This window comes from Gopherus flavomarginatus, chromosome 1, assembly GCF_025201925.1.
Source record: "Gopherus flavomarginatus isolate rGopFla2 chromosome 1, rGopFla2.mat.asm, whole genome shotgun sequence".
Lineage (NCBI taxonomy): Eukaryota > Metazoa > Chordata > Testudines > Testudinidae > Gopherus > Gopherus flavomarginatus.
In genome coordinates, this window is record NC_066617.1 from 339,881,011 (window position 1) to 339,899,619 (window position 18,609).

Genomic DNA, 18,609 nt, shown 5'->3' on the forward strand with positions numbered 1-18,609 from the left:
TTTTCCTACAGCTTAGATCCACTGTCACTAAGTTCTACATGCACAAAGCAACAGTAAGCTGATATCTGACCTGAAGTATCCTGTGCATTAAATCCATTGCTTTCTGTAGAATTCCACAGAGTGCTAATGAGGCCAGAACATGGCTCTGTAGACCAGATAGATGGCGTTTGCCCAGCTCTGTTCTCATTTACACTACTACTACCTCACTGAAATCCAGAAGGCTTCACCTGCATAACTGAGTATGGCTCCTTACTCTTTCATATAAGCATCCAGTTGGTTTTTTTTCACATGCATGCCATAGGATAGTTCTAGCCCCTTTATTTTATACCTAATAATCCATTACAGAGATTGACTCATCGGAGCCCATCAAATTTGAAGTAGAAAAACACTGAGATGCCCAATAACCTTCCTATATATAGAAGGGCCAGATTCTGATCTCAATTAAATCTGGAGAAACCTCACTAACTTCAGTACATTTACTCTGGATTTTCAATAACTTTGAGGTAACTGATATCAGAATTTGGGCCAGAAAGCTTAAACAGAAACTTTTATAGTGGCAGGTATCACAAAGTATGAAGTTTTAAGTGATTTCACTCACACGGCACTAACACTCATTTAGTCACGTCCTCCACCGTCAATCAATACATGCAGAGTATCAAGCCAGAAGAGTGTTGCAATGTGTGTTAATGGCACCAAGGAAATTTTGGGAAGCTGAGATTGTACAGTAAACATATTTATTGACTGAGGTTAAGAAAGCAACTTCTCTGCGCCCTTGTGGTTTTAGCACCTGAATCGCATGAACGGGGAGATAAAGAAAGTTGGCTGCCTGCTGTGTCAGTGTGACATCAGCTGCGCTGTCAACAAAAAGATTTAGTTAATGTTTCTTCATTTACATTTTGGAATAAAGACACCTTAGAAGTGTTACCGCAAATAACAAAACCACAGAGGAAGCCTAAAAATGACTCACACAATCTGTTACCACACACAGCAGTAAGGCCTATATAAGCATTATAGCTGTGATCATTAGACACAGAAGACCTAAGATTTTCTCTTTTTAGCAGAGATCATTTGATAACACTATGAGATACATCCTACTCTGCACTGCACTGTTCCTGCCTGGAAGGCTTGCTCTCCCAGTTCTGCTTAAGCCAGAGCCATGGAGCTCTGGACACCTGAAGCGTATACAGGTATGTCATGAATGGGGCTGTAAGAGTGAACTGTGAATATGCTGCTTTTCCATTTTAAGTCTACATCCTAGTTATTATATTTCTTTCTAGAGAGCATTTGACATGATTTTATTTTTACTTTCGTGTTACGTAGTTGTTACAAGTCAGTTCACAAAAACTAGAAGGCATAAAGTAAAAATTTTGAAAGCACCTAAGTGAAATTGCAAAAGTGAATTAGGGCTGATATTAAAGATATTTAGGCACCTAAAGATATGGACAGGCATCTAGTGGGACTTTCAAACAAGCTTATAATAATTATTTATATAAATATTAAATAAATTCCAAGAAAATGGAGTCTCTAAAACCAATGGGCCAAATTAAGGATTAATTTGATGTATGAGTGGGTGTGTATTATATATAGAACATTCTAGTAAGATAAAAATAATATGTTAATAATGATGGACTAAACTATTTTAGATGCATCTAACCATAGTTGTATCCAGTTCTCACATTTCTTTGAGAAGAGGCAAGACTAATTATATACACCACACTTGTTGGACTATTCTCTAGATTCTAATGCTTGGTGAACTCCCATTAAAATAAACAGGACCACTTGCTTCAGTGTCTTGCTATTATTGAACAAGGCTTTCTCTGTATATTTAATCTGTATTGTGGAGAGATGGCAGGCTGTTTCATAGCACTTGAAAGTGGTAGACTGAAGTGTGAAAAAGAGATGTTATAATTATCCATGATTAGAGTATAAAGTAACACCACCAACACCACAAATAAAATGTTGGGGGAGTTTTAGGAGAGGCGATTTTATTTTATTTTATTGTGGAGTAAAACCTATGTTAAAAATATCCTCAGAGTCCACAGTTCTCACAAACCCTCTCCTTCTGATAAGACACAACATATAAAAAGGTACAGGATGATTTCACAGTAATGTTTATCAAAAATTGCCACAATGAATGATTTATCATCATTTTTATTAAGTACAAACAATATGATCCTTTGGTCCTACCCTCCACCTCCTCTTACTCTATCTATTTTCAAGCCAAAAATACTGCTTGGTTACAGATAATTTTCTAGGAAGTCCATATATCCCAAGTCTAGCCTGTACAGCCCTATTTTTTTTAATTAAAACTCTCTCTCTTTGCACATTAGTGGTTGATAGTTTAATTGTTCCTTTTTAAAGAGTTCATTGAGAACATAGTTGCAAATGATATCTTATGATATTCATTTGAGTAATTGCTTATGCATGAACCTTTCCAGGCCTAAGAACCTAGGTACTCATTTCTCATTTACACCAATGCCTTTTTACACCACTTTGTAGGGTAAAGGGATCTGAAAATGGGTATAAATTTACACTCCTTTTAATGTCCCTTTACATTGCCAATCTTGTATTATGAAAAGTCCTTAGTATAAATGACAATCAGACCTCCTGGACATTTACAAGTAATACTATAACCAACACCTGCACAGAACCCCTTCATGTATTTATCATAAGAGAAAACAGAATAGAGCCCTGAAGCATATAGATGTGAAGGAAGGTTAAGTACACAATTCTCAAAGGAGAAAGGTAGTGAATATTTTAACACCAATTTACATTTTTATTTTGTTCACATATATTAGAAAAGTGCCCTCATATCTGTCTACATTGTTTCCCTGTTTTGACAGATCACTGTGGGTTTCTAGGGGTGTAGCATAAGTATACCCAAGGATCAGCTGGGTCTTATACTTGCTGACAAGCTGATTCTTAAAAGTATAAGAACACACTCTGAGTCTGTTTCTTTTTATTTTCAGAATTACCTTGACAGGTTCTTTCCATCCATTAATAAAGCAGATAGCCGTACCTTAGAAGACAAAATTAAAGAGATGCAGAAATTTTTCCACCTGACTGTAACAGGAAAATTTAATTCAGAAACGGAGGAAATGATGGATCAGCCAAGGTGTGGCATCCCCGATGTATTAGATTACAGCACGTTTCCAGGAAATCCAAGATGGAGGAAGAATTTGTTGACTTACAGGTTGGTTATATTTTACTTTTTGTGTATTTTGTTTTCTTTTAATGATGCCATATTATTCCATACCTTAAACTGACAATATTTTATTTTCTTGTGTTGCCAAAAGGATCCTTAACTATACACCTGATCTGCCTCGTTTTATGGTGGAGGAAGCAATCGAAAAGGCTTTTAAAGTGTGGAGTGACGTGACTCCACTGAAGTTTCAAAAAGTTGCCAGGAGAGAAGCAGATATCCTGATTCGTTTTGCACATGGTGGTGAGGCTGCTGCGGGATTTTTAAGAATCCATGAACTACATTTTATTTAAAGCTGAAGCTATGCTTTGAAAGCTTACATGTTTTCATAGCCAAAGACTGAAAAGAGAACAAATATTTTCATTCTGAGTTTATCCAATTTTTATCTTGTTCTGCAAGATAAAATATAAAGTCAGTATAGCTATCAGGAGGTACCCGTGTTAGTCTATATCCACAAAACCAACAAAGAGTCCAGTGGCACCTTAAAGACTAACAGATTTATTTGGGCATATAAAGTTTTCATGGGTAAAAAGCCTCACTTCTTCAGATGCACCCAAATAAATTGGTCAGTATAACTGCCTCTCAAGGGAAGCATTGAGTTTATATATAACATTGACAACAAATATAAAATATTAGATAATATTTGATATCAATGTTAACTAATCAATCATCACAAAAATCCCTTGCAAGTTCGAACAGTAAAATTAGGAAAATAATATCTACTTACTTGATTGAAAAGTAAAACATATTCCTCTGCCATGAATATTACTCCTATTTGTGAGCAAGCAAGGATTCTGCATGCCTGTGTGGGGTTTAGACACCTTGGTCATATGCCTCATCCTAAAACGGAAACATACATTTTTTGCCTCTTTAGAGCCAAACACACACAAATAGAGCAGGGCTTCTTTCCACTGTAGTCCAAAGCAAAGGCAGAGAGTGTGGCTTGTTTTAGCCACGCTCAAAGCATAGGTCTAAAGAGCATCTCACTTCTAAGAAGTCTGAAAGAGGGAGAACGAAGGCACGCACACACAAACACCCATGCACCCTGGTTCACCTCTCAGTGCTAGTCCTCCTCTTGGGCTTGTCTACACTAGGTACCTGTTTTGGTAGAGCTGTGGCCCTCAGTGGTGTGAGAGGCAGCTATTCTGACCATTCTAGATCTGTTCTAGGTTAACAGGAGAATTCTCCTATCGACCTAGCTACCTCTAGAGCCCTGCGCAGATACAAATTTATCTCCACGGATATAAATCGGTATCCAAAGGAACCACAGGGCTGTCCCAGGAACCACAGCAGTGAAAGGAGCAGAACGTGGGGCCCACGCCGGCAGCTCCTCCAGCGTGGCTGTACCACTCCCAGCCTCGCCTCTGTCCCTTCCACGCCGCTGTCCGCATCTCCTTTCTGGGGGTATGAGTGCCACTTGAACACAAGAGTGCAAACAGCTGCTGGTGCCTGATGCCCAACCCAGTGGGTGGGGCAGGAGTGGCACAATTGCACAGGAGGAACTATCAGCGGGGAGCACTAGCTCCTGGGAATGGCGGCCCCACGTTCTCCTTTCACCACTGCAGTTCTCAGGAGAGCCCTGCAGTTCTGTGGATACTGATTTATATCCATGGATAGCCGCATCAGCAGATATACATTTGTATCCATGCAGGGCTCTGGCTACTGCCTCTTGGGGAGGCAGAGTACCTACACTGATGGGAGAACCTCTTCCATCAGCGTAGGTAGTGCCTACATTGAGGCGCTCCAGTGGTGCAGCTGCAGCATTCAAGTGTAGCCAATTCCTTAGAGATTCATCCCCAAACATCCAATAACACAATAATTTTATAGTGTCTTCCGCGTGATGAATTTTTCACAACTATCCTGCAAATCCTTGCACTCCAGGAGCAAGAAATTGTAGCTCTTCTTATAGGCAAAGGAGGAGAATCAACCTTTTCCAGCCAACTTCTGGATGAGGGTCTGGATATCCCACACACTGTTATGGAAGAATCTAACAGAAGATACCAGTGTATCAAGTGAGGTCCTCACTTTTTCAAAGCTGTGGTTACTGATAACATTCACTTGATATATTATAAGTGGTGCAGATGGCATTATCTATAGTTATAGATACTGTTCATTATAGGACCTTCAGATGCTTATAACTTTGAACGCTTAAGCCATTCAGACATTTTCTTGCTGGGTGTCAGCCTCAGGCTGAACATTTTTGTAAAGTTTCGATAAGATGATGCAGCCATTTCTGAGAACATGCCTTCAATAACACAGAGGTCCTGTGGGAAAATTTAGTATGTGATCATGTTATTAAAAACCCTACCATAATGCACACACACACAGGAGCTGAATTCATTGCATAGGCAATCTTAAGTATGGCATTTCCTACCTTCTGAGTGCTTGACTTTGCAACATTACCATTATTTTAGTGTCATTTTTAATGTAATGTAATCTACAAATAATAAAAGCAAACTCTAAACTTCAAGATGTGTAATTCAATGTTTAAAATGCATCATTCTGTCAATTGAGGACACATTCATTTCTTTTCACATGCAGCACATGGCGACTCATTTCCCTTTGATGGAAGAGGAGGAATACTGGCCCATGCGTTTGCACCTAGCTCAGGGTTAGGAGGAGATGCTCACTTTGATGAGGGCGAGAAGTGGTCACAAGATCATATAGGTAAAGTATTCCATGTACCCGTCATAACAATTTCAGCTCCTTCTAAACAAAACCCTGGTATTTGCAACATACTTACATTTACCTACCATAATAGGCATATAGAGCCTGAGACGCCCAAAGCACTTTACAAAGGTGGGCAAGCAATATTATCCTATTTTTACAGATGAGACACAGAAGGTTTAAGTGATTTGCTCATGGTCAAAAGTTGAGTCGGGAATAGATTTCAGGTTTCCTGACTCCCATTCCTGGGCTCTGCACTATTCTTCCTAAAACATGTGGACATACATATTGTAATTAAATGGGAGAGCAGGTAAAAATAAATTAAACTTATTGGATTTCATCACAATGGAAAGAAAGATGCAAATTCCCCTGGTTGTGATGCTCTGTTCCATTATATGTTAATAATTTTTTCCTCTTTTTTCTATATTTTAGGAACAAATTTGTTCCTTGTTGCTGCACATGAATTTGGTCATTCTTTGGGACTTGGTCATTCAAATGTTCAAGGTGCTCTGATGTACCCTATCTATCGCTACTGGAACCCAGACACCTTCAGCCTTCCAGATGATGACAGACAAGGAATTCAGAAATTATACGGTAATTTCAGTGTAAGATGTTAATTTTGATATACAAAATTACCAACAAAGGGACAGATTTTGCCACGCTTTACACTGAGAAAAGACGGTTACTCACCTTTGTAACTGTTGTTCTTCGAGATGTGTTGCTCATATCCATTCCAATTAGGTGTGTGCGCGCTGCATGCACGTTCGTTGGAGACTTTTTACCCTAGCAACACTCGATGGGCCGGCAGGTCCCCTCCTGGAGTGGCGCCTGATATATACCCTTGCCGGCCCATCCGCTCCTCAGTTCCTTCTTGCCGGCTACTCCGACAGTGGGGAAGGAGGGCGGGTGTGGAATGGATATGAGCAACACATCTCGAAGAACAACAGTTACAAAGGTGCGTAACCGTCTTTTCTTCTTCAAGTGCTTGCTCATATCCATTACAATTAGGTGATTCCCAAGCCTTACCTAGGCGGTGGGGTCGGAGCGAGATGTTGCGGAACGTAAGACCGCTGAGCCGAAGGCGGCATCGTCTCTAGACTGTTGGACCAACGCGTAGTGCGATGCAAACGTATGGATGGAAGACCAGGTGGCTGCGCGGCAGATGTCCTGTATGGGATCATGAGCCAAGAATGCGGCAGATGAGGCTTGAGCCCGAGTAGAGTGGGCAGTGAGATGGCCCGCCTGAGCATGAGCCAAGTCATAGCAAGCCCGAATACATGATGTAACCCAAGATGCAATACGCTGGAAGGAGATTGCCATGCCCTTTATACGTTCTGCCACCGCCACGAATAGCTGAGGTGAGCGCCGGAAGGGCTTGGTCCTCTGGATGTAGAAGGCGAGAGCCCTTCGGACATCCAAAGTATGGAGCTGTTGCTCTCGTCGCAATGAATGCGGCTTTGGGTAAAAGACTGGCAGGAAGATGTCCTGGTTAACGTGAAAGGTGGAGATGACCTTAGGGAGGAATGCCGGGTGCGGTCGCAGCTGTACCTTGTCCTTATGGAACACAGTATATGGAGGATCCACAGTCAATGCCCGAAGCTCCGAGACTCATCTAGCCGAGGTGACAGCGACTAGGAAAGCTGTTTTCCAGGACAGGTACAGCAGCGAGCATGTGGCCAAAGGCTCGAAAGGGGGCCCCCCCCATGAGCCTCGTTAAGACGAGGTTCAGGTCCCAGGTAGGGGTAGGCTATTTGACCTGTGGGTATAGTGGCTCCAAGCCCTTGAGGAATCTGGAAACTATAGGGTGGGAAAAAACGGAACTGCCAGCTTCCCCTGGATGGAAGGTGGATATAGCCGCAAGATGTACTTGCAGAGATGAGATCGCCAACCCCTGCTGTTTGAGAGACCACACAGGATAGTGGGGACTATTGCAGAATGCGGAGAATGGCCGTGCTGGTTACACCAGTGGCAGAAGCGCTTCTATTTTGCAAGGTATGTCGAGCGCGTGGAGGGCTTCCTGCTCCCCAGCAACACCTGCTGTACTGCGGCGGAACAGCGCAACTCTGACTGGTTTAACCAGACAGGAGCCATGCAGTCAGATGAAGGGACTGCAGGTCCAGATGGTGCATCCTGCCAAAGTCTTATGTGATCAGGTCCAGCCAGAGCGGCAGGGGAATTGGGTCTGCCAGGGACAGGTCGAGCCGCATGGTGTACCAGTGCTGCCTAGGCCAAGCCGGAGCGATCAGGATAAGGCGGGCTCTGTCCCTTCAGAGCTTGAGCAGGACTCAGTGGACAAGAGGGAACGATGGAAAGGCGTAACAGAGGCAGCCCATCCAAGGAATCAGGAACGCGTCCAACAGGGAGCCCGGGGAGTGACCCTGTAGGGAGCAGAACACCTGGCATTTCCTGTTCATTCTGGATGCAAACAGGTCTATGTGGGGAAAGCCCCACCTCCGGAAAATCGAATGGAGAACGTCCGGACCATTCGTGTGATAGGAAGGACCTGCTCAGGTGATCTGCGAGGGTGTTCCGTACCCCCGGAAGAAAGAAGGCCACTAGATGTATAGAGTGGGCTATGCAGAAGTCCCACAGCCGTATTGCTTCCTGACACAGAGGAGAGGACCAGGTCCCACCCTGCTTGTTGATGTAATACATGGCCGTTGTGTTGTCCGTGAACACTGCAACACAACGGCTGTGTAGATGGCGCTGAAATGCTTGGCATGCCAGCCAGACCACTCTCAGCTCTTGCACATTGATGTGGAGGGTCAGCTCCCGGGGTGACCAAAGGCCTTGGGTGCGCAGGAGCCCTAGGTGAGCACCCCAGCCCAGCGAGGACGCGTCCGTTGTTAGGGACATGGAGGGCTGGGGAGGATGAAATGGCAGGCCCGCACACACTCAGGATGACGTCTTCCACCAGTCGAGGGAGCCTAGAACATCCGGCAGAATTGTCAGGATTATGTCTATGGCGTCCCTACCTGGCCGATAGACCGAAGCGAACCAGGTTTGCAGAGGGCGCATTCGCAGTCTGGCATGCCTTGTGACGAAAGTGCATGCAGCCACATGCCCCAGAAGAGCAAGGCAAGTACGAGCAGAAGTGGTTGGAAAGCTCTGAAGACTTTCAACAAGGGAGACTATGGCTTGGAACCGGTGCAGGGTCAAACTGGCCGTTGCAAGGTTGGAGTCCAGCATTGCCCCAATAAATTCTATCCTCTGCGTAGGCACCAGGATGGACTTGTCCAAATTGATGATCAAGCCTAGACGCACAAACAGCTCCCTGATGATGGTGACATGGCTGATCACTTGTGCCTCCGAAGTCCCTCGGATAAGCCAGTCGTCGAGATAAGGGAAGACGTGTATTTGACGATGGTGCAGGGAAGCAGCGACGACCGCCATATACTTCGTGAAGACCCGAGGGGCCGAGGAAAGACCAAAGGGAAGGACAGTAAACTGGTAGTGACCCTGATTTACCACAAAGCGCAGATACCTCTTGTGCGGGGGATAAATTGCAATGTGGAAATATGCGTCCTTCATGTCGAGAGCAGCGTACCAATCTCCGGGATCCAGGGAAGGAATGATGGTTCCTAGGGATACCATGCGGAACTTGAACTTTTTGATGAATTTGTTCAGTCCCCGCAGGTCCAGAATGGGCCAGAGGCCCCCTTTTGTCTTGGGTATTAAGAAATATCGGGAATAAAACCCCTTGCCCCTTAACTCCTCCGGTACCTCCTCTATAGCTCCGATCGAGAGGAGCTTGCAAACTTCCTGAATGATGAGTTGCTCGTGAGAGGGGTCCCTGAAGAGGGACGAGGAGTAATAAACTGAAGACGGTATCCAAGCTCCACCGTACGTAGGACCCAACGATCTGAGGTCAGCTGGGACCACGCCGGAAGGAACGGGGAAAGGCGGTTGTAAAAGTGAAGAGGATCCAGGGAGGGAATTGGTACACTGCTCTCAGGCGCACCCTCAAAAGTTTGCTTTGGGTCCCGGTGGTGGTTTGGTGGGACCGGAATTGTTGCCCCCTTGAGGTCCAGACTGACGTCTGCAGGTATTACGGCCTCGTTTTTGGGCAAGATCCTGTCTTGGCCGAGGCGGGGGGTAAGGGCACTGAGGTTGGGAGCGGAAGGACCGTCTCTGAGTCTGGGGTGTATGCATTCCCAGCGAACGCATAATAACCCGGTTGTCCTTCAGACTCTGTAGTCTGGGGTCTGTCTTCTGCGAGAATGGACCTTGTCCATCGAATGGCAAGTCTTGAATGGTGTATTGTAGCTCAGGCGGTAGGACACTTGCAACCAAGATATGCGGCGCATAGCTATGCCAGAGGCAACCGTTCTGGCTGCAGAGTCGGCGGCATCTAAGGAGGCTTGTAGTGAGGTTCTCGTGACCCTCTTCCCTTCCTCTAGGAGAGCTGTAAACTCCTGACGGGAGTCCTGGGGAACCAACTTGGTAAACTTGCCGACAGCTTCCCAGGTGTTATAGCTGTAGCGGCTTAAGAGGGCCTGTTGGTTCGCCACATGGAGCTGAAGGCCTCCAGCAGAGTAGATTTTCCGGCCCAGCAAATCCATGCACCTGACCTCCCTTGATTTTGGCTCGGGGGCTTGTTGGCCGTGGCGCTCCCGTTCGTTGACTGATTGTACCACCAACGAGCAAGGGATGGGGTGCAAGTAGAGGTACTCATACCCCTTGGACGGCACCATGTATTTTCGTTCTACTCCCCTGGCTGTGGGTGGGATGGAAGCCAGGGACTGCCAGATGGTGTCTGCTCTGGCTTGGATCGATCTGATGAAGGGGAGGGCCACCCTAGTCGGTGCTTCCGCCGATAATGTGCTAACCACCGGATCCTCCACCTCAGGAACTTTCTCTACAGGAAGATTTATATTCTGGGCAACACGCCGCAGAAGATCCTGATGTGCTCGGAGATCAACTGGCGGGGCCCTGATGATGATGTGCCCGCTACCGCCTCATCCAGGGAAGAGGAGGATGATAACCCAGGGATGAGTGGGTCTTGGACTGATGCCTCATCCTGGGGGACCTCTGTCTCCGGAACATCATGCTGCTCAGGTGCATGTGCAGAGAGTCTTCCTCCGTACCAGCCGGGGGAGGTCTGCTAACTGTGGCCTCTGGTGCACGGTGCTCCGAGTGGCCGGAGTGTGCTGGGCCCGTTGGCTCACCCTTGGCTTGGTGATAGGCCCAAGGTGTCCAAAAAGACCATTGAGGTGATCCATGGTCCGGATGGGCCTGCGCATCTGAACCCCCGTAGGAGGTGCTGTCTGCGTGTCAGGAGGCGGACGGGTGATGCGATGGCCACGGAGGAGCTGAAGTTGATTGGGCCAGGACTCTGCGCCCATAGAGCTCATCTCTGCGTGGTACTGGCGAACAGTACTGGGAACCGTGGTGGTATCTGGAGCAGGACCGGGACCTGCTACCAGCGCTGTGCCGGGAGGTGGACCAGTGCCTTATATCGTCGTGCCGGGATCGGCTGCGATAAGTACATTGGTGCCGTGATCTGGACCGGTGCCGAGAGTACCACGATGACGACCGGGATCTCGAGTGCTGCCGCAAGTACGACCGGTTCCTTGGAGAACAGTACCAGGACTGCAAGCGGCGCCGGGATTGGGAGCGATGTCACAGCTGAGAGTGATCGCGGGATCTGGATTGGGACCGACGGTGTTCAATGGTGCCCGGTGAACGTGGTCACACCATGGTGGGCTTGCCCAGTGACTGAATAACCCACACCGGCGGTGCCGGGGGTTGGGGCAATTCGGACTCTGTTAGAGCTATTAGGTCCCGCGCCACGGAGAAGGTCTCCGGCGTGGAGGGCGCGACGAGCTCAACCACAGCGCGTGCTGGGGAGTTGGTAGGCACAGGACTCAATGGCTCCTGTGAAGCCGGAATAGACGGTGCGGAGACAAGCGGTGCCTCCGCAGTTGACAGTGCTGGGTGGTCCGTCTTGGAGATACGCTCCAACTGCGGTGTAGCTGTAGGTGCCGCAGGAGCCTTGTGCTTCTTGCTCCTCGGGGAGAGGGAGCGGTGCCGGCTGGAGGGTTGGGCCGGTGAAGGGTGGGGATGAGGAGCCTTTATCGGTGCCGGGCGGTCCGGTGTGGAAGAGGCACTTGGTCCTGGTGCCGCAGTCAGTGCCGAGGATGGAGGAGTTAAAGCTACCTCCATCAGAAGTTGTTTCAGGCGAATGTCCCGCTCTCTCTTTGTTTGGGGCTTGAACGCCTTGCAGATTCGGCACTTGTCCACAAGGTGGGATTCGCCTAGGCACTTTAAACAGGAGTCGTGCGGATCTCCGGTGGGCATTGGCCGACGACAGGCTGCGCAAGGCTTGAAACCCGCTGAACCGGGCATGGGCCCCGGTACCGGGGGAGGAGAAGGGGTGAGCCCCTGATCCTCTTTAACTATATACACAACTATAAGAACTATTAATTTAAATACTAACTAGAACTACAGTAAAAACTATATACACAATACTATACAAATGAGCGAAATCGCTAGGGAGGTGGAGAACAGCTAAGCTGCGCTCCACTGTTCCAACAACCGGCAAGGGCGGCAAGAAGGAACTGAGGAGCGGATGGGCCGGCAGGGGTATATATCAGGCGCCATACCGGCGCCACTCCAAGGGGTGACCTGCCAGCCCACCGAGTGTTGCTAGGGTAAAAAGTATCCGACGAATGTGCACGCAGCGGGCGCACACACATAATTGGAATGGATATGAGCAAGCACTCGAAGAACAAGTACCTTACTCAGCAGCCCCATTGATTTGAATGGCCTACTCTCAGAGTATCAAAATTTAGACCAAGACAACGTAATACACTTTATACCTCCCACTTACCCTTTCTGGAGTCTGAGAGCAATGTCTCCATATTGCAACAAAAGCTAATAGAACTGGAGATCCTGGCAGACTCTGTGTTCCCTGCACACCAGTGCCTTGCAGAAATCAATGAGGATGATGCTCTGCTAACCATCTACTACTGAGGAGTACCTTGCTCTGCTGAAAAGGCCATTGAAATCAGTAGGACTACTTGCTGAATAAGAGATTGCTCAATGTAAGTATGGCAGAATCTGGCCCTCACCTCACTGCTCATGAAGTCAAGTACTACGCACTGTGAGTTACAGTGGCAAAACTGCACCCTAAACCAATGAGAAAATCATGCCTGCGGCACTTGTGTGGTCATTCCCTTCTATGGGACACTTCACAAAGTGTATATTTCTCTATAGTTTGTCTCTTAAACAAATACCTTAATGTTTCCATATTTCTATTCCACAGGCCGCAAAAGTGAAAACTTCTAAAGAACCATATAAAAGCAGCAAAGAGTCCTGCTTTTACAGATCCAGAGTAATATGGCTACTCCTCTGATACTAAAGAACCATGGTGTGTTTAAAAAGAATGAAGAATTCACACCAGAAATGTTTCATTTTAGTTCTTCAGTGAATTAAAATTGCAAATGTTTAAGAGCAATTTCTGCTCCTATACATTTACTGAGATTTGAAAACCTCTTTAAATTTATTCAGTAGTTTCTGTGAAAATAAAGATTCTCTCAGCACTATTCTGCCTCCTGCATTCCTGTCGGTCCTAATCGCTGTTGGGTTCAGTGATTCCTGTATGTACAATACATATACACAGGACAAAATTCTCAGCCGGGTATTTGAAATGCATCTAATTCCATGGTTTAGGCTCCTTGTTCCCAGCCCACGCTTCTCCCTATCCCTTCCCCCTCCCTGCCCTGTTCATACCCAGACTCAGAGTACCCTCCATAGGGCCCAGCAGAAGGCTGTAAGATGATGCAGTGTACACAACCAAACCCCACTTCAGCACCAGAAGGGTTGGATCCCCACACAGAGGGTCTCTTCCTCTGCCCTCAAATCCCATGGAGATCTGAGAGGCCAGCTCTGTTTAAGTACTTAGAGGATAAGACCTCACTCACTGCAGAACTCGAATGCTTCTCAGCTATTTAAATACAGAGATCACAATTATGGTAACCCACCCACTCTCCATTTTTATCCACTCCTTAAGCATGCAGGCTCCTGTTGAAGTCCAGACAAGATGTAAAGAGTCAGGGCCTCAGAAAATAGCCTATGGTAGCAATCCCAAATGTTTGAAACCTGAGCCACCCTTCAGGAAAAGGAAGGTAATCACACATTGTGACACAGATGCCCTGTCATGAGACTGGGTCATAGGCAGTCAGGCCCAGTGGTCGGAGCAGGAGTTAGACCTAGTCAGAGTCCAAATGCCAGAGCCCAAGGTTGAGGCAGAATCAGAGCGAGGGATCAGAGCCAAAAGGTCAGAACTGAAGGCAGAGTCCAAATGCTATCGCCAAGGGTCAAGACAGAACCAGAACCAGGGCTGATCATCAGAACTGGATTCCATGGAGTCAGGAAGGCAGGAGCAGGGCTGGTACCAAGGCAGGAGCAAGACTGGGACAGACAGGAACAAGGCTGGGTGCAGGGCAGGGTCTAGCTTGGATCAATGCCAAAGCACGTCAGGAGCATGGGTTGGAGTGAGGTGAGCACAGGGAGGCACAGAATCTGTGGGTATGTACATTGATCCTCTATAGCTGCTGGGCTTAAAAGCAAGTCACCTGACTGCTTTAGCCAATTGGGTGGTTCTGCTGTGCTCACTGGCTGCCTGGTGACCGGGCAGGCACAGCTGCAGGTCCTGACATCTAACGGGCCTATTGGGGCCAGCTGGCAAAGGTTTCACTACTGTAGGTCACCAACTCCTATCAGGCCTGACAAGCTCACTAACCTAACACGCTGCTTTCATGTCCCACAAGAGACATGTGATGTGTCTAATAAAAGTTTAGATCATACTGATCCTCCTAATTGTTGTGAGATGTATGTACAGATGAAATTTAAGGCAGTACATATATGTACTGAAAATATGTCTTTGATAACCCTGCCTGGGCCACAGTCTCTAACAGGTATTGCCACACAAAGAGATGTAGATTCACCTGTCTACTGTGATAGACCCAGGCTAGCTGAGAACAGCAGAGTAGTCCTGTTGGGCAGGCAAAGCTAAAGGACCTCCACCCAGCCTAAGGGGAGGATCCACAGGTCTGTGATACCACATAAATGCATGGGACAACTAATGAAAAAAAAAAAAAATCAGGATCAGGAGTGAGGTCATAGGGCTAAATGAAGGGAACCTGGTGGGGATACCGAGCAGAGAACTCCAGAGAGCGCCCACTGCTCCTCAAAGGTGTCAAGGGAGCCAGTGGACGCCGCCCGGAGGAACTCTGCCCGGATGCGTGTACAGATGGAGCAGCGGAAATAGGCCCCACAGTCGCAGGAAATCCCGTTGGCCAACCTCCTTTCCCTGGTTTTGTAGATAGCCCTGGACAAAGAAGCCAAGAGGAGGTTGATAAGGAGATCCCGCGACTTTATGGGGCCAAGGATGGGGAGTGCATAGATGAACAGATTAGGGGAAAAGTGCAACCAAAAACGTATTAAGAGATCTAAGCGGAGCCAGAATAGGGGCTGCAACCTGGCGCACGCTAGATAAATGTGCGCCAGGGTTTCCTTCATGCTGCAAAAGGGGCAGGTGTTTGGGACGGGGTAAACCTAGCCAAGTACACGCCCATGCTCATGGTCCCATGAAGGAGCCACCAATTGATATCCCCGGTGGCCCTTGGGACCAGGGCGGAGTATAAGCGGGCCCACCGGGGCTTCTCACCCTCGAGAGGTGGCAGGAGGTCCTGCTACTTCATGTTGGGGTGGGACGCAAGGATGAGCAAGTGAAGATTGTGGAGCACAAGCGTGTATGGATGTTTCCTTGGTGCAGTCTGAAACAGAACCGGATGCAAGTCGAGCAGCCGGCTCGCAGTGAAAAGGCGGGGGGGGGGGGCGTTTGGGTCCACGGGGCAGGGGCCAGATGAAAAGGTCCACAGCGCCTGGGCTGGAGGGTGGGTGGGGTGTGACCTCTAGCAGGACCCAGTAGAGGTAGGCCCGAGCAGTGGGCGGTAAAGCGGCTTTCACCTCCTGAAGTTCTCACTGGGGAGCGTGAGGTCTGGAGAGCCCCATGCGCCGGGCGAGTGTCAGCAAGGATCCAGTCAGTCTCCCCAGGCGTAGTCCAGAAGGTCTCCGACTCTGGTGACTTCTGCCAAGATCAGCCTCTGGCACACCACAGGGGACTCCACCACCTGCACACGAAGTTGGGGGTTGTGTAGCAGGGGCTCCGCAAGGAGATCAGCCCCCAGAGTGGCCACCATGGACCTGGTCGTTGAAAAAAGCTTCCAGGTCTGGAGATGGTCTTGGAAGAAGACCAGCAGCCTGGAGAGGTCTTGCAGAAGACCTCTCGGATGGAGATAAAGGAGCTGCCAGATGTATCGGAGCCCTCGGAAGCGGTGGAGGAAGGCGTGCGCCGGTACGCTCCACACCGGACTACCTGCACCATACAGGAGCCTCTGCAGGACCTGGAGGTGGAAGACATGGACCTCAGTGTGTAGGCACTTCACCTGCCCCTGGAGGATGTGGGGGCAGGGCGTGGAGGACCCCTGCAGACAGCCAGTGCATTTCTGGCCAAAAGAACTCCAGAATTGCAGTCCGGAGGTGGGCAAGGAGACCTTGGGGCCAGGACCAGGGTGTTGAGCCAGTACCAGAGCATGGACAGGACTAGTTGATTGAGCACCAGTGCCCTCCCTCAGAGGAAGAGGCACCGGAGTAGTCCTGTCCATTTCCAGAGCAGCTCCATCACCCTGCTCCCTAAGCCATGCCAGTTCTCCAACTGAGATGGATGCATGGCAGAAAGGTACATGCTGAGATAGAGCAGCGGACCCGCGCTCCACCGGATGGCCTGAAGCACTGGTGGGAGGGAGCTTGTCTGCCACCCGCCCCCAACCACCAAGCCAGAGCTCTTGACCCAGTTGACCCGGGCAGAGGAGGCTGCAGAGTAGATGGCCTGGCAAGCCTCCACCCATACCAAGTTGCCTGAGTCCTGGACCACGAGGAGTACATCATTGGCATATGCTGACAGGAGCAGCCGCAGCTCTGGCTCTTGAAGCACCAACCCCGTCAGCCTCCAACGGAGGAGACAGAGGAAGGGCTCCATCGCCAGAGCATAGAGCTGACCCAAGAGGGGGCACCCCGCCATACTTCTCGCCCGAAGCTGACTGGCTCGGTCAGGGTCCAGTTGAGCCTGACCAGACACTCCGCAGAAGCGTACAGCACCTGGAGAAAACCCACAAACTGGGGTCCGACGCCGAACGCTCGCAGAGTGCTCAGGAGATACCCGTGGTCCACCCTTTCAAACGCCTTCTCCTGATCCAGGGACAAGAGGGTGAATGACAGACCATCCCTAATTCCAGGAGGTCCCGGACCAGATACAGATTATCAAATATTGTGCGGCCCGCGACACTGTAGGTCAGATCTGGGTGGACCACGTCTGCCAGCACAGACCCTAGGCGCATCAATATGGCCTTTGCCTTGATTTTGTAGTCTGTGCTGAGGAGCGAGACGGGACACCAATTCCATAAGTCGCAGAGGTCCCCCTTCTTTGGCAATAAGGCGAGCGTGGCTCGCCTGCACGAAAGAGGGAGGACCCCGCCCTGCAAACCCTCAACCCAGACAGTGACTAGGTCTGGGGCGAGGACATCCCAGAACATGCGGTAGAACTCCACGGTCAGCCCATCCATGCCCGGAGATTTATTGGTGGGCATGCGACGGAGGGCTTCCGAGAACTCGGCCAGAGTGAGAGGCAGCTCTAGCTGGTCCCGGTCGCCCGCGCTGACTGTTGGGAGTCTGTCCCAGAGCACTCTGCAAGTGTTAGGATAGGTTGGATCCAGGGAGAAAAGAGTTGCGTAGAAGGCCCTGGCCCTCCCATACATTTCCGCTGGATCCATGAGAGGGGTGCTGTCCTCCGCCAGGCTTCTCCTGGCACGCTCCACAGAGGGATGGATCCTCGGGGCTGGTGGCCAGACGCTTCTCCAGCTCTAAGACCTCCCATTCCAACTGCTCTATTGCCGCATCCCTCTGTCGGCTGGCGCCCCAGGTGTAGTCGCAGCAGAAGAGCCGAACGTGCAGCTTCCCCAGGTCCCACCACCGCCACACCAAGGGAAAGGCATGCCTCTGCCCTTGCCAGCCAGCCAGAACTCCCAGAAGGATGCCATGAAGCCCGCATCCTCCAGCAAACTATTATTAAAGTGCCAAGAGGCCGGCCCTGGCCTTTCCATGAAGAGAGAGGCCATCACGGTGGCAAGGTGGTGATCTGAGAAAGGGGCCGGCTGAATGCCGGAGGAGTGGGCCAGTGAAAGGTGGAGACTTGACAGGTAAATGTGGTCCAGCCAGGAGTGGTGCACCGATGGGCCTCCACCCAGACGAAGGTGAATGTCGAGATGTTGTCCGGGTGGTGGTCGCACCAGACGTCCACCAGGGAGTGGCGTTTGACAATCTCCTAGAGGACGGCGGTGGTGGCCGGACACTGCTCGGTTCCCGAGCGGTCTCGTTCCTCGAAGGTGATGTTAAAGTCCCTGCACAGGACCAGGCACTCATGAGGATCCAAGGAAGGCAGACGCCTGCTGATAAAAATGCAACCTCTCCCGGCCCGATGTCAGGGCGTAAACGTTGACGAGATTGACCACAAGCCCCTCCACGCGAACCCGGAGGTGCAGCAGGTGGCCCAGCACAGCCTCAGCAACCCCCAGCACCTCAGGCCGTAGGTCAGGGGAGAACAGGGTCGCCACTCCAGCCATGCTAATTGTGAAGTGGCTAAAGTAGACCCTGTCCCCCCACTCCAGCCGCCAGCT

The 18,609-nt window shown here is 49.3% G+C and overlaps 1 protein-coding gene across 1 annotated transcript; it reads left to right on the plus strand.

Moving 5' to 3' along the window:
• The first annotated feature begins 1,019 nt into the window (after nt 1-1,019).
• Nucleotides 1,020-13,401, plus strand: MMP7 (matrix metallopeptidase 7). Its single transcript, XM_050928439.1, has 6 exons — nt 1,020-1,187; nt 2,970-3,193; nt 3,297-3,445; nt 5,744-5,869; nt 6,302-6,463; nt 13,137-13,401. Exons 1-6 carry the CDS (start codon nt 1,080-1,082, stop codon nt 13,157-13,159), a joined length of 792 nt encoding a protein of 263 aa, XP_050784396.1. The 5' UTR covers nt 1,020-1,079; the 3' UTR covers nt 13,160-13,401.
• The last annotated feature ends 5,208 nt before the right edge of the window (nt 13,402-18,609 follow it).

Coding starts and splice junctions, on each gene's coding strand:
- MMP7 (XM_050928439.1), top strand. CDS start 1,080: ATGAGATACATCCTACTCTGCACTGCACTGTTCCTGCCTGGAAGGCTT. Junction 3,446..5,743: donor GATTCGTTTTGCACATGGTG/GTGAGGCTGCTG, acceptor TTTCACATGCAG/CACATGGCGACTCATTTCCC. Junction 6,464..13,136: donor AGGAATTCAGAAATTATACG/GTAATTTCAGTG, acceptor TCTATTCCACAG/GCCGCAAAAGTGAAAACTTC.